General features: G+C 34.3%; 1 protein-coding gene across 1 annotated transcript in view; it reads left to right on the top strand.

The window, feature by feature from the left end:
• LOC118197277 (uncharacterized) overlaps positions 1–19,212 on the top strand; it is a 189,617-nt gene that overhangs the window by 158,239 nt on the left and 12,166 nt on the right. Inside the window, exon 4 of the mRNA XM_085826841.1 lies at positions 6,251–6,421. Coding sequence (XP_085682967.1) covers positions 6,251–6,421 — 171 coding nt within the window. The remainder of the gene's footprint in view (positions 1–6,250; positions 6,422–19,212) is intronic.

Below are 19,212 nucleotides of genomic sequence, written 5' to 3'. Positions count from 1 at the left end.
GACTCAATGTATGCCAAACTGCCGAGTTTTGTAAAAATCGCAAGAGTAGTTTTTGAAAAATTAGCTCTCAAAATTTTAGCTCCTCAGTGTTAATAGAATTTAATATATATCTTTAATATCTCTTTTTTATTAAACTTATTTGATTCTTCTTTCATATTTCGAAATTTAGGTTTATTCCAAATAAAATTCGCTTATTTTTCATGATTTATTTTTTTATAATTTTTTATATATTTTTCGAAAAAAATGTTGAATTGTAACCTATAAATGTTTTGTTGTCATCTTAAAATAGATATCTTCGCTAAGCATACCTGAGAAAAAAAAAGAGTTTTTTATTCAAAATTTCCTAAGATATACGTGAATTTACGTTTTGGCGCGTTTTGAAATTTGGCATACTTTTTATAAGCGATAATAACGAAAATATGGTTTACGCACTTTGTTAAAATTATTTGGAATTTTGAACGATGACTTTTTTCCGGTCGTGGACAATGGAGTAAAAGGAAATGAAGATAGGTTGCTATAAATTAAGAAGTTCGTTAAAAAAAAAAAAAAATGGCCAAGATATATTTTTTTAAATTTCTCCATAAATTTCTCACGGAAAATTACAAAATTCAGTATTTAGGCATAATTTGAGTCGTAGAGTCAATATATGGAAAAAATTGGTATGTTATTGCAGAAAAAATCCGATTTTGTATCAAAATATCTATGTTAGAACAAAGGTATATATAAATTCAATATATTTCCAATATATATAGCGATATATATTCTAAATTATTTGAAAGTAGGAAGGAAATGACTTTTTTTCTGCTCATCCACAATGCAAAAGCTAGGAAGGAGGTAACATTTTTACTTCCTTGTACGAAGTAAAAAGGAAGTATTGTAATCGCGAAAAGTTTCAGGCAGCATATTTCAACGAAAATATCCATTTTGACCGCTATCGAATGCAATTTAACGATGTTTTTGCGTGATATCTGTGCGTAAGGACAGAATAAAAGACTCGTTTCCTCCAAAAAAATTATAAAACTGCTTTAAAATTAATTCTGAAGAGAATTTTTCGGGGCGTCTGTACGAACGTATGCACGTACGTGGGTACGTACATATACCGCATAACTCGAAAACGAGTAGCCTCAAAACGTTGAATTTTGTATATAGGACTGCTATAACATGTAAATGTGCACCTCGTATTTTGGTTGCAATCGGCCACCCCAAATGTATATAAATGCTATATTTATATATATATCCACTTTGTTACTCGGCACAGTAATTGTAAATTGTACATTTTTTGCTTTAAAAATGATTGAATTATGTTGTTCTTATCTTCCGGTTAAGGTTTTTATGCCTTTCGTAATTCTGGAAGCAATAATTGTACAATTATCAACAATTTAAAAGCTGTTTAAGTGCGGTTAAGTTTGAAATAACATGGCGGACATATTTGTTTACATTTGAAACAGCAGAATTGTAGATTTGTTGTTAATCTGGAGAGACTAAGGTTCGCAACAACAAAAATAACGCCTTCATTTATTATTGCGAATTAAATCCTGCCTAATCCTTTCTGGAATTTTTTCGAGGAAATAAGTGTTTAAGATTTACTTCGTAATTATACAAATATTTTGAGTTTTTATGTATTTTTGCCTTGTCGCGAAGTGAGAACTGAATTAATTGAATGAGAAATACTAAATAGTCTGTGAAAAACTGTTTCTTTTCTGTTTTGTTTTCTTAATTTCTTTCATACGTCGTTCTAGCTTTATTATAGTATTTGAATAGGACATGTGGCAACGATAAGATAATTCTTCAAATGATATAAATTTTGTGCATTCAGAGTGTCGTTATAGTAAACAAATATAGTGAATTTTAAAGAGTGTATTTATTCTAATCTGGTTTATGCGCTGTCGACGAAGTAGATTTTGTTCAATCCAATCAATTTAAATGAAATTCAAGAAAAAAATTCGCATAACTTAATATTCCGTACGAGGAAGTCATGTGTCGTACACATCAGATTTTTTCATTTCTGGAATAATGGAAGGGTAAGGAAAATAGTTTGCCATATATTAAGAAGTTCACCAAGTGAATTATTCTTGCCGTAAGCTGAAAAAATTCCGCCAAGATAAATTTTGCACTAAATTTTACAAAATTTAATATCTAGGCTTAATTTGAGTTGTAGAATCGACATATGGAAATAAATTGGTATGTTATTTCAGAAAACGTCCGACTTTGTATCAAAATATCTATGTTAGAACAAAGCTATATATAAATCTATATATATCCTAAGTCTCGCTTTCCAGACATGGAAAACGGTATTTCAATTTCGTCAATCGGCCCAGTAGAACGGAAGATTGACAGAAGATAGAACTGTTTGCGCAGTGTATATCTGATGTTTAGCCAAATTTAAACTTTGAAAATATATATGTTTTTAAATTTTTGTATATAACAAGCATGGCGAAACTGCGGCTTTCGAGCTGCTTGTGGCTGTTTGGCCTTTGCTTGCAACAAGCAAGAGTTTAATTTTCAAAATGGAACTAACTAACTGGATGTTTAAATATTAATTATACATTGTCATGTTTCCATATTAATGACAAATTTAATTGCTGAATTTTTATTATATGTGTAATCATTTAATTGATTTCAAATGTCAGCTGCACGCTTACCTCAAGAATAACAAACAAAGCTGCAAATAATTCAGTTTCTGCTAATTTCTATCACGGCCATGTTACTTTTACAGAAGATAATGGAATCAGAACAGCACAATGTAAATATACAAATACGAAAGTACTTTAAAAAATGTCCGTCTAACATATATCTCTTTGGTCAATTTTATTTCGGACAGTTTCTGCTTACTTTCTTTTGTGAAATCTCTTTCGCTTCACAACAATCGCGATCCAGTGTCTTGGAAGATATGCACTTCCTTGTAGGGTACTACACGTATTCAGTCCTTAAATGGCTTGAGTAACTACTCTTTTTAAAGAGGAAAATCATTTCCACGCTGGTGCTCTTCCAGGTTGGAAAAGAATTTGAAATCTGAGGATTTTATGGTTGCTGAGGTAAACCTGCTTGATCGCATTTGGTTAGGAGATTTCCCACAATTTTCTCAATTACGGGATTTTTTTTTTAAAATTAATTCCCTATCCCTGAGTAATCCAAAGGGGCTTTGTCCCTGAAGGACGATTGTTTTCATTTTGCGATTTTCAGTTGAACCATTCTGAATGTTCGTTTCGCTTTTCAAACTGTTGCCACCAAATATTATCGCCTTGTATTATATTTAAGGAAACTAAATAATGAAGAATCTGCATAAATGCATGTATGTTTCACGCATTGAGATAAAACATCGGTACCTAGAGCCTAGAGCTTTTAATGACGTAATCCTACTGCGAATATGGGCATGTGGAAGCCCAAATTTGAAATTTGGAATTTGTTTTATGATCGATTTCCTATTTTGTAATACTTTAACGAATTTTTGATGAACAAACTCAAGGATTTCAAAGCGAGCAATGGCAACATTGTACGAAAAAAAAAAAAAAAAAAAAAAAAAAAAAAAAAAAAAAAAAAAAAACATTTTTATCTCCAATGCAGCTGTGTATCGTAAATTCTAAAGATATGCTCAATTTAAAATTATTTTGCAATATTGCTCTTGTACTGAATTTTATGGTTTAAATGCGAAGAACATGATATTCAATAACAAACAAAACAAAAGGTAACAAACAAAATGTTAAAAAAACACCCCTTTGCACGTAATTTAAAATCTGAAACCTCTCAGATTTTTCTTTTTTCATTGTTAGTCCAAAGGGGCTTTGTTTCTGAATTACGATTGTTTTCATTTTGTGATTTTGCGTTGAATCACTCTTTAGCAATCTTGCTTTTAAGCAAGAAGAAAGGAGATGAGGACTTTGGCGTACACCGTTTCCTCCAGTCCCTGAGGAATGTCCGTTTCGCTTTTCAAACTGTTGACATCAAATATTATCGCCCTATATTATATTTGAAGAAATTAAATAATGAAGAATCTGCATAAATGTATGAATGTTTCTTGCATTCTGATAAAACAACGGTACCGAGAGCCATCAAATTTTGAATAGCGTAATCCTACTGCGAATATGGGTATCTGAAAACCCAAATTTGGAATTTTGTTTTATTATCGATTTCATATTTTGTAAAACTTTAACGAATTTTTGATTCACAAACTGCAAGATTTCAAAGCGAGCAATGGCAACGTTGTACAGTAAAAAATTAGAGAATTAGAGATTTTCATCTCCAGTACGTGAGACTGCATATTGGAAATTCTAAAGATTTGCTCAATTTGAAATTACTTTGTGATATTACTGTTGAACTGAATTTTATGATTTAAGTGCGAAGAACATGATATTTAATAAATAAAGGTAACACACAAAACGTTAAAAAAACGCCCCTTTAAACGTAATTTAAAATCTGAAACCTTTCAGATTTTTATGCAATTCCGTCACAATTTTTGCAATCATTCAAAACAGTAATATGCTGCATTGACACTTTTTCCACATGGAACTCTATCTTTCGTAATGATTCCTTGGTAGGTAAAGATAATTACTTATTTTACCAGTGATTGAGCATCTTGAAATTTTTGGGTCATTGAATTGACGACAATTTCAATTGTGGTCTAAATTTTTAATCTGCGTTTTGTTAGTTGCCATTATTGGAGATATAAATCTTTCTCCTTAATAGGAGGGGAAATACAACTATACAACTAGTAAATAGTTGTTTAACTAAGCGTTCTTCATACCCTAATAGAATGATAAGCGACTTATTGCTCCAGCATAAATTCACATGACAATGCCTTGGAAAGATTAAAATAACCTAACATTTTTATTGAACACTTTAAGTTAATAAGGCTCTATTCGTGCTACAAATGAATCTTGACTACTTTAAGTTATTTAAAATAACATAAGATGAAGTTAAATTCAATTTAGGTAACGTAGTCCGACCATACACACAAAACAAACTACTTTAGATAGATCAAAAAAGTAATAACGTGTAATTTAAACGTCGGTTAGAGATATGGATAAAGCCGGAGTAAAAATTCGGCATAGCTAGCGAGAGTTTGTAACAACCAAACCCTCGGCTGAAATACTCAACCATTAATTTGTATTCTGGTGAGGACTGTGGAAAGAAGACGTAAAGTAAAGGTTCAGATCATAATAACTAGTTAATTAATATAAAATCCTATATTATCACAAATTCTTCGTTTCAACAGTAATGTTGCATCAAGCTATAACAGATGAAATGGACCATACTCTTCTGCAAATTTGTGTCAAAATACAGCATACTGATACTGGTGAAATCGCTTTAGCTTGTGATATTTTCTGGTGTGTTACTTGAACCTCTTCTAGCCGACACAAAATATCGCACTAAGTTAGAGCTAACGCTTGGCCTTTTTGTCGCCCGGTATTTCTAAAAATTTTCGATCGTTTGTTTAACCCAACGGAAAGTTCTACTACAATCCACTGCCCGATCAGTAGAAATTTCACGAAATGCAATGTGAAATTCTTTTCAAAAGAATTGAGAATAAGTTTAACGAAGTAAGTTTAAAGATTTGAGTTTAACGCCGTCAATTTTCAGTTTTGAAGTTTGACCTTTCATTTTCTGAAGCCATAATACGTCCCATATGCTTACAGACTCCATTTCAAACTCCGTTTCTGATTTATTTTCTGTATTCTTTTAATATTTGATATGTTGTATGTTGTTTTGTGAAATCATTGTTTGAATATTGCACTGATTTGCTTTAGTTAGTATAGCCTTCTGTCCAGCGGTTGCGCTGCCGTGACGTGCAGTCCTTGGGAAGGGCAGTGTTACGAATTTGTATATATGTAAATAATTGAATCTGTAGAAATATCCAGTTACTGTATACGTATTATGCTTATGATTAATTTATTAACATTAACAGTCTGTGGGGGGTTGAGAAAAGTACAAACTTTCCGCAGTTTCCTGAAAGTTGATTTTTACCCCTCTGGGGTTTCCGAAAATTACAATATTTTAAACAGCATTTGTTCAGGTTATGCTATAAGTGCATATCAAGTCAGGAAGAACAAATGACAGGAAATAAAGCCGCTATTATCTACATATTTTTAACGTATGCCATTTTTCGCTGGAATTCCATTGATTGTGAAAATTATTTGTGAAAATAATTCAGTACTTGCACATAAATATTGAAAAGCATTAGACTACTTTATTTAAAAAATTCTCTTCCTATATTTTTTTTAAAGCTTTCAAATATGTTTTTCGCTTTCCCTAGGCCTATCATTCGGCGACAGCGAGAAGATGACGAACGACCAGCCTGTCCGGTGAGAACTCGTTTCGTGCCCCCTCAAGCCGCCCTCAACGACAACTCGGAATGGAAATACATCGTAAATGTCCAAAATAAAGATGCCAGATTCAAACAAATCATCCGAGTAGATGTCTGCGAGTAAGTAATTTTTCTGTTCTTCCGAGGAGAGAAATAAAGATAATTTTCATTAACATATATATAAAGAAGAATGTCTGTTTGTGCTTGTTTGTTCGCGATTTACTCAGTCACTACTACAGCTATCACCACCAAACTTTCTACAAATCTTTTTTCGGTCCTCGGAGGGGTCCTTTTTCATTAAAAAAAAAAAAAAAAAAAAACTAAAATAAGAGATATTCATTAAAAACTCTGAAAACGCTTTCCACCTTCATTTTTCCGAGTGGCAGCATTCTCGCACGCTGGAGATAAAAATCTGCTTTATTTCGAGAAGTGCTTGCATTCAAATTGTAGAGTTTGTTAATAAAAAATTTCGAAGTTTTACGATGAAATAAAAATAGCTTTGCCAAACATTAAATACATTTTTCCCGATTCCAAAAATTCGTGGGAAGCCATTTCGGCTGTTCTCATCTTCGTACGACTTTAGTCAACCGAGATATTAATTAAAAACTTTGAAAACACTAATTTTCGCATTCATTTTTCCCCAGTGGCAACATTCTCGCACATCGGAAATGAAAATGCTTTATTTCGAAAAGTGTTGCCACTGCTCGCTTTCAAATCGTAGAGTTTGTTAATTAAAAATTTGTAAGTTTTACGAAATCTATACATATATAAAGAAGAATGCCTGTTTGTGTGTTTGTTTGTTCGCGATTTCTGATCAATTATGATAAATTTTTTGCTCCATTTAATCGACTAAAATTGAATATAGTGAAATATTGGATGGAACCTGAGCTTTTACGATCATTTGATTAGAAAAACGGAAACCGTTAAAACCTGGGTGCCATTGTTACTGATATAATGAGAGAGAAATAGTTTATTTGCCTATCGAAATTTATGTGGGTTCCATATCGCATCAGATTTTAAAATGCATGACTATGAATAGTATTTTTTTTAGTCCAAAGGAGCTTTGTTCCTGAAGGACTATTGGCGTCGTTTTGCGATTTTGCATTGAATCACTCTGAATGTCCGTTTCACTTTTCGAACTGTTGCCACCAAAAACTATCGTCCTGTATTATATTTGAAGAAATTAAATAAGGAAGAATCTGCCTAAATGTATGTATATTTCTTGCATTGTGATAAAGCAACGGTACCTAGAGCCATCCAATTTTGAATGGCGTAATCCTACTGCAAATATGGGCATCTGGAAGACCAAATTTGAAATGTGGAAATTGTTTTATTATCGGTTTCATATTTTGTAAAACTTTAACGAATTTTCGATTAACAAACTCAACGATTTAAAAGCGAGCCATGGCAACACTCTACGGAATTGAAAAAAAACCTTTTTATCTCCAGCGAGCCGAACTGTGTATGGGAAATTCTAAAGATAGGCTCATTTTAAAATTATTTTGCGACATTGCTGTTGAACTGAATTTTATGGTTCAAGTGCAAAAAGCATGATAATAAATAGATAAAGGTAACACACAAAACGTTAAAAATACTCCTCTTTGGACGTAATTTAAAATCTGAAACCTTTCAGTTTTTTTGTTTGTTTGTTTGTTTGTTTGTTTTGTTTTGTTTTGTTTGTTTCTCATTATTATTAGAGAAGGATTACAGCGGTATCGTTCTGTGTGTTTGTTAGATACATTACTTTCAATCTAACTTAACTGGCATCAGGTACTTCCGCTAGTGTTCAAATATAGTAACTTACCAAACAGATAATCTTCAAAACAGGCATGATTCTTTTTCAGTTCCACAAACAGACGATGGGTAATATTTTTAAATTTCTAACATCATTTACATTTATATAAGCTTCTATTGCTTTCAAATATCTATTGTAACGAATTTTCTACATTATCAGGACTTGTGTTTCTCTTGATTTGCTTTGGAAACATGGTGAGTCCTGAGCTTATTCAAGCTATGTTCAAGATTTGTGTATAACAGACGACACAAGCAGGAAGGGTATACGAAACCCTTTATTTTCTATACTTTTACAAGTACTCCCGAACTTAGGGATACAAAGACCAACCACTTGTGGTCTGAACGTAAGAATATAAAACTACTAACTAAAACTCTAACTAAAAGCTAACTTTGAATTAGTATACAAATGCCTAGGACTAAGACTGGCCTTTATTTAAAAGGGTACATATGTAGTATTGTAGTTTGATATACAGTATTGTATATATATTGATATACAAATATCAAGAGGGCTAAACCTCTGGCCTTAAAGGCAACCAGCAACCGAGTAAAAATTCGTAAAACTGCAGTGGCAAGCGGCTTGCTTCCTAAAACTCCTTCTCTCTCTTAGCAAAAAGCCACAACTTAAATACTTGGGCGTTAGCAAGACAATTTGCATAAACAAGTTAAAACATTTAATTCTGGCGGGAAGTAGAAAATAAGAAGTGATAGTACAGTTTTAAAATAAAATAAAAGTTAGTAAAACTTAAGATCCTTACAACATGTGTAAATAATTTTAGTGAAATCATACGTGAGACTGTAGTATTTTTTGATTAATATAACATAAAACTGATTTTTTAATAATCTAACATTGAAACATAATTGAATTTTTTTAGTAATATAACATGAAATTTATTTTGAATAATAGGACATTGAAATAAACGAAAATCTGCCGGAAAAATAAGGCAAGGGACAAGTCTACTTAACATTGACGTTTATTTAACATGGAGAGGCATTAACATTTAACATTTACAGGGACACTTCTATTTAACATTGAAGTATATAGCTATCTCGCTAAATTGGCGAGATATAGACGTGCTTCTTTTGGTAAATTAAATTTTATCAAGCTCTCATCAGTTCTGTATGACTTCAATCCATTAAGAATCCGTATGCAAGCAACAATGTTTATGAGTAAAGCGTGACCTTTCGTTGTAATTAATCTGATGGAGTATTTCTCTGAAAATACAGATTCGAATGAAATTCGCAATTTTTGCGCAAAGGAACTTCAGAAACAGATTGGAAACGCTTAACAGTGACATCCGTTAAGTTTTATGGCTGAGAAATATAAATTTAAGACGTGGAAGTCGGTGGTTTATTGAGGTCCAGCATATGCTACCTTAAACAGCTGGATATCCAAACATATCCAGCTGGTTAAGGTAGCATAAACCTGCTGAAGTCTTTCATTTATACACGAAGCAGATTAAGTGATTTATATGTCATTGATACCAGGAAATTTCTGAACAATGGTAAAACTGAATTGAAAGTACACGGAATACAGTTTATTTGAAATGAGTAAAGATGCAGAATTTTGTTTTATTTCGTTACGACGAATGAGGAATAAGAATAGGAAGAAGACGTCTAAGTAGCTTAACTTGCAGCATAATTGTGAATAAAGTGAAAGAGAGATGATCAACATAGATCATAGCGAATAAATTCAAAGTCGGTCAAAATGGAATTGCATTGATCCATCAATTAATTAGAAAATAAGCAGAATAAATATGACTTCAATCCATTAAGAATAAATATGACTTCAATCCATTAAGAATCCGTATGCAAGCAACAATGTTTATGAGTAAAGCGTGACCTTTCGTTGTAATTAATCTGATGGAGTATTTCTCTGAAAATACAGATTCGAATGAAATTCGCAATTTTTGCGCAAAGGAACTTCAGAAACAGATTGGAAACGCTTAACAGTGACATCCGTTAAGTTTTATGGCTGAGAAATATAAATTTAAGACGTGGAAGTCGGTGGTTTATTGAGGTCCAGCATATGCTACCTTAAACAGCTGGATATCCAAACATATCCAGCTGGTTAAGGTAGCATAAACCTGCTGAAGTCTTTCATTTATACACGAAGCAGATTAAGTGATTTATATGTCATTGATACCAGGAAATTTCTGAACAATGGTAAAACTGAATTGAAAGTACACGGAATACAGTTTATTTGAAATGAGTAAAGATGCAGAATTTTGTTTTATTTCGTTACGACGAATGAGGAATAAGAATAGGAAGAAGACGTCTAAGTAGCTTAACTTGCAGCATAATTGTGAATAAAGTGAAAGAGAGATGATCAACATAGATCATAGCGAATAAATTCAAAGTCGGTCAAAATGGAATTGCATTGATCCATCAATTAATTAGAAAATAAGCAGGTTCTGACTATAGAAAACACATTGTGCACGAAAACATCATTCAGCGGTAACATCAAAAGATGTTGTTGTACAGCAACAGAGATATCCGTAGATTTTATCCAGCTGTTTAAGTCAAGCTGGTTTGCATACCTCAGACCTGCATAGTGTAGTATAATAAGCTAAACAAGTAAATCAAATTGTTAGCAATAGGGTCGGAAACATTATCATTGCTACTGAGGAGCAATAGGCCATGATTTTTTTTTCCATGGACAAGATTGCATTCTCTTTTCTTTTGATTCTGAGCGGCAATAAATCTCGAGTGAATAAGCCTCATTGTCTGTTCTGCAAAATATATCATTAAGTTGTTGAGCGGCAATAAATCTGGAGAGAATAAGCCTCATTGTGTATTCTGCAAAAAAAAATCATTAAGTTGTCCATTAAGTCATTAAGTTGTTGAGCGGCAATAAATCTGGAGTGATTAAGCCTCATTGTCTGTTCTTCAAAAAATATCATTAAGTTGTCCATCAAGTTGTTGAGCGGCAATAAATCTGGAGTGATTAAGCCTCATTGTCTGTTCTTCAAAAAATATCATTAAGTTGCCCATTAAGTTGTTGAGCGGCAATAAATCTGGAGAGAATAAGTCTCATTGTCTATTCTTCAAAAAATATCATTAAGTTGTTGAGTGGCAATAAATCTGGACTGATTAAGCCTCATTGTCTGTTCTTGAAAAAATATCATACAGTTTTTCCATTATAAAAATGATAAATTAGGGTGCAGGATGTTGTTGTGACTTATCTCACTTCCCTGACAGTCCCCTTCCCCGGGAATGGTCGTAGAGAACTCAGCGAAGCTACTGTCTAAGATCTTTAACTAGGCAGTCTCGGCTACGGGATATAAAATCACTCAGCCAGGCGGTTACCCGCAACCTGTGGGTGTATTCACATAACTACATGACTTCGATTTAACTCGACTAGTCCACAGGCCAAAGTGAAGTAATCCCAGTGTTAGACCGGTGCAAGGGCTTCTGCATCCAGCATAGTACTTTCAAGTAGTATTTCTAATGACCAGTCAGATCTCCAGACGGGCAAGTTCCCCGTCTCTATGAAACCTGGAAACCGGCCGTGGTGGCCCCGCGCACTCTGGTGGTAACAGTGGTTATAGAGAAACTTTTAAAACCTGCCACATAGGATTGGGGCCCCGGTGTGGTAGCATGATTAGCGTACATTTCATCTCTTGGGATCTATGACTGGCGGCCCACCCCCTGCCCGATATCGGGGTCACTCAGTTGGGGCCAGTCCGTGTAGTGTCGAACAGACGAAGCACGAAAGATAAATATTATTACTGTCTGACAGTAACATCACAACAAGCCCATGAACTTTATCGTGGGAAGGAGTGCGAGATTGCGCCTGTCGTTGGCAACAGCCTAGAGCACCATACAGGCGACAGTACGAATTTATTCAGTTCCGCTCCCCCCACCCCAATTTTCAAGGAGAGCACCTCGGGGGGGGGACAGGTCCAAGGGTCTACCACAACTTCTCGAGAGAATTTGAGGCTCGCTAAAATCCTCTGTATATTTAGAGTGCCCCAGTGCCTCACAGGCACTATACGCATTTAACAAGCATCCATGCTTTCCCCGTGATTCGAACCCGGTCACTTCGGGATGGCAGTCAGCGTCGCTAACCAGTATATCCCTGTTGGGCGGCTGGTGCAGGATATAATAATGATTATTGCAAATTACGGAGTTAATGCTGCTTAATAGCAGCAGGTTATAACACTGACGCAGAGACTTTTCTTCTTCCTAATGGAAATTCATTTATCTTTACGATGATAACATCCATTATTCATTTTGCGTTGATTACCTGTTTTTAAGTTGAGTTTACAGATGGAACTATTATACTGTTTTGCCGAATGCTATATAGTATATATGGGATGGTCTTGAAAAGGACACTGCAGGAGGCTGTCTCCCTCGGAACCTAAGCAGGACAAGATTATATCACTGAATCAGAAATGTCAAAACTTTCATCAAACCGTCAAAACTGTCGTGTCCTGCAATCAAAGTTTAGGACATATATAAAAGACCTATAAGATATTTCTTCCGTCTTCTCAGCCTGCCTTCGTGGTGTAATGGTCAGCACACTCGGCGCGTATTCGAGAGATCCGAAGTTCGAGTGCCGGCGAGGACATTGCTCATTTTTCACGTCTCTCAGCATCAAAATTCCTAATGTCTCTACGGTGGCGCCCGAACTAAAAGTTGGTGGATGATGATTCTCCACCACCAGGATTTGGTGATTAGGTCTCCTAATCCCCAGTCGCCCTTTAAAAGTGTGAGTATATATGGTATTTCTCCTGCCTCCTTAGCATGCCTTCGTGGTGTAATGGTCAGCACGCTCGGTGTGTGCTCGAGAGGTCCGAGGTTCGAGTCCAGGCGAGAACACGGCTCATTTTCACGTGTCCTGCTTCCAAAAATACTAATGACTCTACAGACTCTGTGATACTTATTCCCTGTCTTTTATCCTTCTGGATAATTTTTGACTAAGATAAAAAATGACGTGTTTTTCCCTGAATATTTTCCCTATTTAAAGTAACATATACTTCAACTTTTGGGAGAATTGTTATTATTAATAAATATTAATGAAAATTATTTGTTCCACTAAATAAGTAAATAAAAAGAAAATGTTTAAATCGATTGAAACTAGTATTTAAATGCAGTTTGTGTACATTGCACATGCTAAACAGCAATTACCTGTCTTAAAGGCGTTTTAACATCTGGCTATATTTTAATGCATTATTTTAAGTACAGTACAAGTCCAGTTATCCGAACTTCGACTATCCGATTCGCTGATTATCCGAATCGCTTTCAGAATTTCAAAAATTTTCTGAATCAGCTGAAGAAGAGAAGGAAGAGGAGGAAAAAAAAAGGCAAAAAAAAGCTCAAGAAAAGGAAAGGGAAGAGACAGGAGAAGATGAGGATGACGTGTCACTTGAGAAATTAAGCAGTTGGTGCTGAGGATACAGCAGAATGGATGGTGTTTGATTCGTCAGATCCAGAGTTTCAAATTCTAAATGATGATGAACTTATTGAAAGTGTGGGAGAAGAAAGTGTCGAGGAAGAAGATGACGTTAATGTCTAAGTTGAAGCAGACACGTAACCATTAGCTAGTGAAGCGTTTGCCAGCCTTGAAACTGCGTTGAAGTTAATGGAGCATAAGCCCAAGTGGGACCGCATGCAACTCTCATTGTCAAGCGGATGCGTGACTTGACTGCAGGAAAACGGAAGAAGACGGTCAAACAGCTTACTTTGACCATGATATTCAGCAAACATTGAGTACTGCACAGTACGTTACATAACATATACGTAAAAGTGTTTCCTTTCCATTTTAATTAATTAAAACCTCTTTTTAAAAAAAATAGTTTTTTTCTCCAATTTTTCAACATACAGTAATTAATTAAAGTGCACGTAGATCCTTTCTCCTAAAAAATCCAATTATCCGAATTTTTGATTATCCGAATAGGGTCCGGTCCCAAATGATTCGGATCATTGGAGCTCTACTATATTCCAATATATCTTTCGCTTCAGTAATGCAAAATATATTTACGAAAAGTACCTAATTAAAAAGTGCTATTGTACAGTTTTTTAACCTTGAAACTCACATTCTTTTATATTGTATTATGCTTAATGCATTTTAACATGCACGACGTGTGAAAATTTATCCGAAATGTATTTAGGCAGCAGCAGTAGAAGGCGGGTAAGGTCAAGCGGTTCCTAAATCATATTTTTGATATAGATGGCAACGAATTAAAAATAAAAATTAGATTAGAAAGAGTCATTTCGAATATTTTACGAGAATCATTAAAAGATTTATCTAGATAAAATTCTCTCACGGAAAATAGAAAATGCGAAAACGGAACTATTTATCATATTAACGCCATTAATCACATCCGCTAAATATTTCTGATAGACGATATCCGCTTCTGAGTTGAGCACAACTGTTGCCAATCGCGGAACATGAAAAATGCAACCTGCATTTTTTTTTTAATTTGGAAGAGCAAAGCTTTATATCCTTAGATAATTATGGGATATACTAATAAGATAATTAGGCAAATCATAAATTACGACTCGCTAATCGTCAGTTCGTGAAAATCATGTGACCTCTAAATGTCTTACATACGTCACTTCTGCAGTTAGTACATGATGGTAGAAGGCCTCGAATTGCGTGCATGTTAAAGAAGGGTCAAAAGTTGTTCACTTTTTGATCCGACGGGCGTGGTTTGAGAACTTATCTTCTGATTATAAGTTCAGTAATTGGTGAGAAAATGCTTGAAAGTCCTTGATAGCCGTGAGAAGACATTTTAAGTTCTGTGAGGATCTTGCATTAAAGCAGTTGCTTCCAAACCGTGGGTTGTGATCCCTAGGGAAAATATAGAGGATCTGAGGGTATCTAAATAATTTCTCAAACGCCAACACTGTAATCAATAATTCTGGACTTAGAACAGACTCCCTCATAACTGGCTTCCATTTAACCGGCAGTAATTAATTTAAGTATCAAAATCAAAAAGTAGGCAAAGAAAATTGAAAAACTGAAAATTCTGTAATTATGTATTTTAAGTAGAAATAAAAAATTAAAAAAAAGAAAGAAAGAATATGAAAGCCTTCAGATTTTATATTACACCCAAAGGGGGGTTTTTTAACGTTTTGTGTGTTACTTTTACTTGTTAAATATCATGTTCTTTGCAGTTAAACCATAAAATTTAATTCAACAATAATGTCACAAAATATTTAAAAGAGCATATCTCTACAATTTCCGATACACAGTCTGGCGCGCTGGAGATAAAACTGTTTTTTTCCTTCAGTACAGTGTTGCCATTTGCTCACTTTGAAATCGTTTAAGTTTGTTAATCAAAAATTCTTTAATGTCTGACAAAATATGAAATCGATAATAAAACAATTGGGCTTCCAGGTGCTCATATTCGGTGGAGGATTACGTTGTTCAAAATTCGATGGCTCCAGGTACCGCTGTTTTAGCACAATGAGAGAAACATACATACATTTATGCAGATTCTTCATTATTTAATTTCTTTAAATATAAGGCAGGGCTGTAATATTTGGTGGATAGGGTCTGAAAAGTGAATCAACGCAGAAAGTGAATCGACGCAAAAAGCCAAAACGAAATTGCTAAAGATAAAAAAAAATAAAAAATAAAAAATAAAAAAAAAAAAAAAAAAAACGTACAGTGTTGCCATGGCTCGCTTTGAAAACGTTGAGTTTGTTAATCACTAATTCTTTACTGTTTGACAAAATAAGAAACTAATAAAACAAATTCCAGATTCCAGATTCGGGCTTCCTGATGCCCATATTCAAATGGAGAACTACGTTATTCAAAATTTGATATCTCTAGATACCGTCTTTTTTTCACAGTGCGAGAAACATACATACATTGGGGCAGATTCTTCATTATTTAATTTCTTTAAATATAATTCAGGGCTCTAATATTTGCTGGCAACAATTTGAAAAGTGGACCGACAGGACGCAAAATGCCAAAACGAAATTAATAGCCCTTCTGGGCTAATACACTTAAAAAAAAAAAGAAAGAATGAAAGAACAGGTGGTTACGTGGGACGAAAAAGCATCTGCTTTGGTCAAAAAACATTGGTCTGATGCTTTTAAAAAAAAGGCGAAATTTTACAGCGAATCGCCGAATTTCCAGCCTTTAGCAGAAAAACAAATGACTGATTTTTTTTAACATTTTTCATTGTACGTAAAACTTTTGTAATTAATTGACACGTTTAATAAGTGCTTACTTTAACTGTAAAAATAATGCATTTCTATTAACTTTTTTTTTTTTTTTTTTTTAAATTCTCAGCTTTAACCGAAATTTCGCATAACCGGCTTAATGCCGGTCCCCTTTCGGCCGGTTAAGATGGAGTCTACTGTATTTCATTGTAATATTAGAGCAATATATAGAAATGTAATATATATTGTTGCGTACGTAAGGGTTCGTAGTAGATTGAATGAACACAAAACCGATGATAGCTTGTTAAAATTTATTTTAACAAAATAAATGCTTTAGAATTCTGAAGCTTTCAACATAAATGCTCGTACAACTCTTCTCAGGAACGCAGAACACTATCAGTAGTTACACTTCAAACTACAAAGAACGTAAAACGCAAGGTAATGCAGAGCGCATCTAAAAGGCGAAGCTCTTACGGATATCTCAATACTTCGAATTCAGCTCTGAACTAACAACTGCGATTCTGATGCCCCTTCAGGTCTTGTATAATGTTCCCTGTGCCCGAGAGATTTCTATTACTTTCTACTTCTTAAAATTATTCAAAAGCGTAAGAGGGCAGGATACGATTATACAGGGTGCGGCAGGGAAACTTCCTTATTTGAAACGTGCGCCATCTAGCGACATTCATTCCGAGAAGGTATAAGGTATTTCTCCCACTTTCCTAGCGAGCCTTCGTGGTGTAGTGGTTCTGCACACTGAGCCGGTATTTCAGAGGTCCGTGGTTCGATTCCCGGCGAAGGCGGTTGCATATTTTTATCTCTCTGGCTTCCAAAAAATCCTAATGACTCTACAAAGGGAGGGGTGGCGCTCATTGAAAAGAGCGGTATCTAAAGTTTTATGGGATGTAGGCAAAGATGTATGGGATGTAGGATATGTATTGTATATGTAAGGAATATGTATTGAATATGTATTGCATAGACTTTCTTTGATGTAGGTTTATTAACGATCATGCAGTGAACGAAAGAGGAGCGCACGTTCTCTGTGAAGTCGTGCTTTTCAACGTACTGCAGTTTCATCCATATTAATTGGCAGTGGTGCAAAAACTTAATCCGCGATTTTATTTCACGAAAAAATGCATACAAAACCGTTCTTGACGATACGCCTCATGATGTCCTTGTGTTCTTTAGCGATGAGGCTCATTTTCATTTTCCCGGTTGCAGCATGCATTAAGCAAAACATGCGATAATGGAGTGGCAACGAGTCCTCGAGAATTTAATGAGCCCCTCCATACAGAACGTGTGACTTTTTGGTGTGCATTGTCCAGAATAGGCATCATTGGACCGTGATTTTTTGGAGAACATTTCCCGAGACGCTTTGTCCCCTTACGAGACGATTGTCAGTGGCCAGCGCGCTCGCCTAATTTAGCCTGATTTTGTGATTTCTTTTTGTGGGGCTATCTGAAATCTCTAACGTGCAAAGACCCTGGCTCAACTGAAGAACAATATTCAAGCTGCTATCGACAACATACCCGTTGATATGCTGGTAAAAGTGAAAAGAAACTTCAAAACTCGACTATCTCAATGCACTGACCAGGAGACCACTTTAATGAACTGAGGCCACCTTAATGATATTATTTTTAAACCGTAATAAAAAAAAATTAAGTGTCTCTCTATAACTTGGGAAAAAGTTAAACTGATATCGTTTATACTATTTGTGTTATTCATTTTTAAAATAAGGTAGTTTCCCTGCCGCACGTATAGAAATCAATAACATTTATTTAATCATAATACCAATTACAGTTATACAAAGACCGGACCGAAATAACACCAAATCATCTCCAAGTTTGGCGATTTTTGGCGATTTCTCGCGAATTTAATGAGAATGCCATTTACTCAATGTTAAATAGACTTGCCCCTGTTATCTTATTTTTCCGACAGAGCTTAGTCTCTTTTTCAAGTATTTCATGTTACGTTATACAAAAATACTGCAATTTGAGATATAATTTCACTAAAATCGTTTACATACATACAACATTCGTGGTAATATATATAAATATATGTAATAATATGAGCACAAGGAAAAGGCGGAGCAGTGTCGATTCTTCCTTAGATCCATATTGAAGAAGAATTTTGATTGCGTAATATGCTAATAATGTTAACTTGATAATATCTAAAGAACTTGGCATTCGAGGCAATTTTAATTCCATTTTTGTTTCCAATTGATATTTGTGCCCATAATCACTTGGCACTCTAGTCGTGCCTTTCCACAGAAGATTCACATTTTTGATATTGTTGAGATAGAAAGCAAAGCGAAATTTACCTTAGCAGAGTAGAGAGCAAAGTTTTGGTTAGCAATTTGGTGATTGGTCAAGCGGCATTTGCATTAAGGGTTACGTAAGATCGCATGATTAATTTGAATGACGCAGTGTAGACTTACAATGCTATTTTTAGGACAGATAGATGAAGCTCCCAAATGAAATAGAAAATGAAAGAGGTTATAGCGAATTAAATTTAGAAGTTTACTTTAAAATTTTTTATCTTACATATAAATATATTTAAAATAAAGTAATAAAAAGTAAATTAAAAAACCTAGGACTTATGCTAAAGCTGCAAAGTAATAAACCAATAATTCTTAATAATTTATAATAAGAAAACATTCCATCTACCATCTCCAAGGAACAAAAATTCAATTTAAAACCATGAATCAAAAAAACGTTTTTACTATGATTTAATTAGTATTTCAAGTAGTAATTTCAATCTCCTTGTTTAAAAAAATCTTAATCGCAAAAATACCAAAACCAAAAGTAAATTTTAAGTACTGAAAAAGTAGCTATTGTCATTGATCGCAGATTAACCGACTTATCAAGGGGATAAACCAATCCACCATAAATTAACAACAACTAAATTAAGTGAGAGTGTTTCATCTTACTTCGAATTCAGCTCAATTCAGACCAATTCAATTTTACGACAACTCTTTTACTTCCATCACTTCAGCCAGTGAT

The sequence above is a fragment of the Stegodyphus dumicola genome, chromosome 11 (assembly GCF_044657685.1).
Source record: "Stegodyphus dumicola isolate Sdum_Otavi_A_Nest chromosome 11, ASM4465768v1".
Taxonomy (NCBI): Eukaryota; Metazoa; Arthropoda; class Arachnida; order Araneae; family Eresidae; genus Stegodyphus; species Stegodyphus dumicola.
This window is presented reverse-complemented; position numbering and strand designations above follow the sequence as displayed.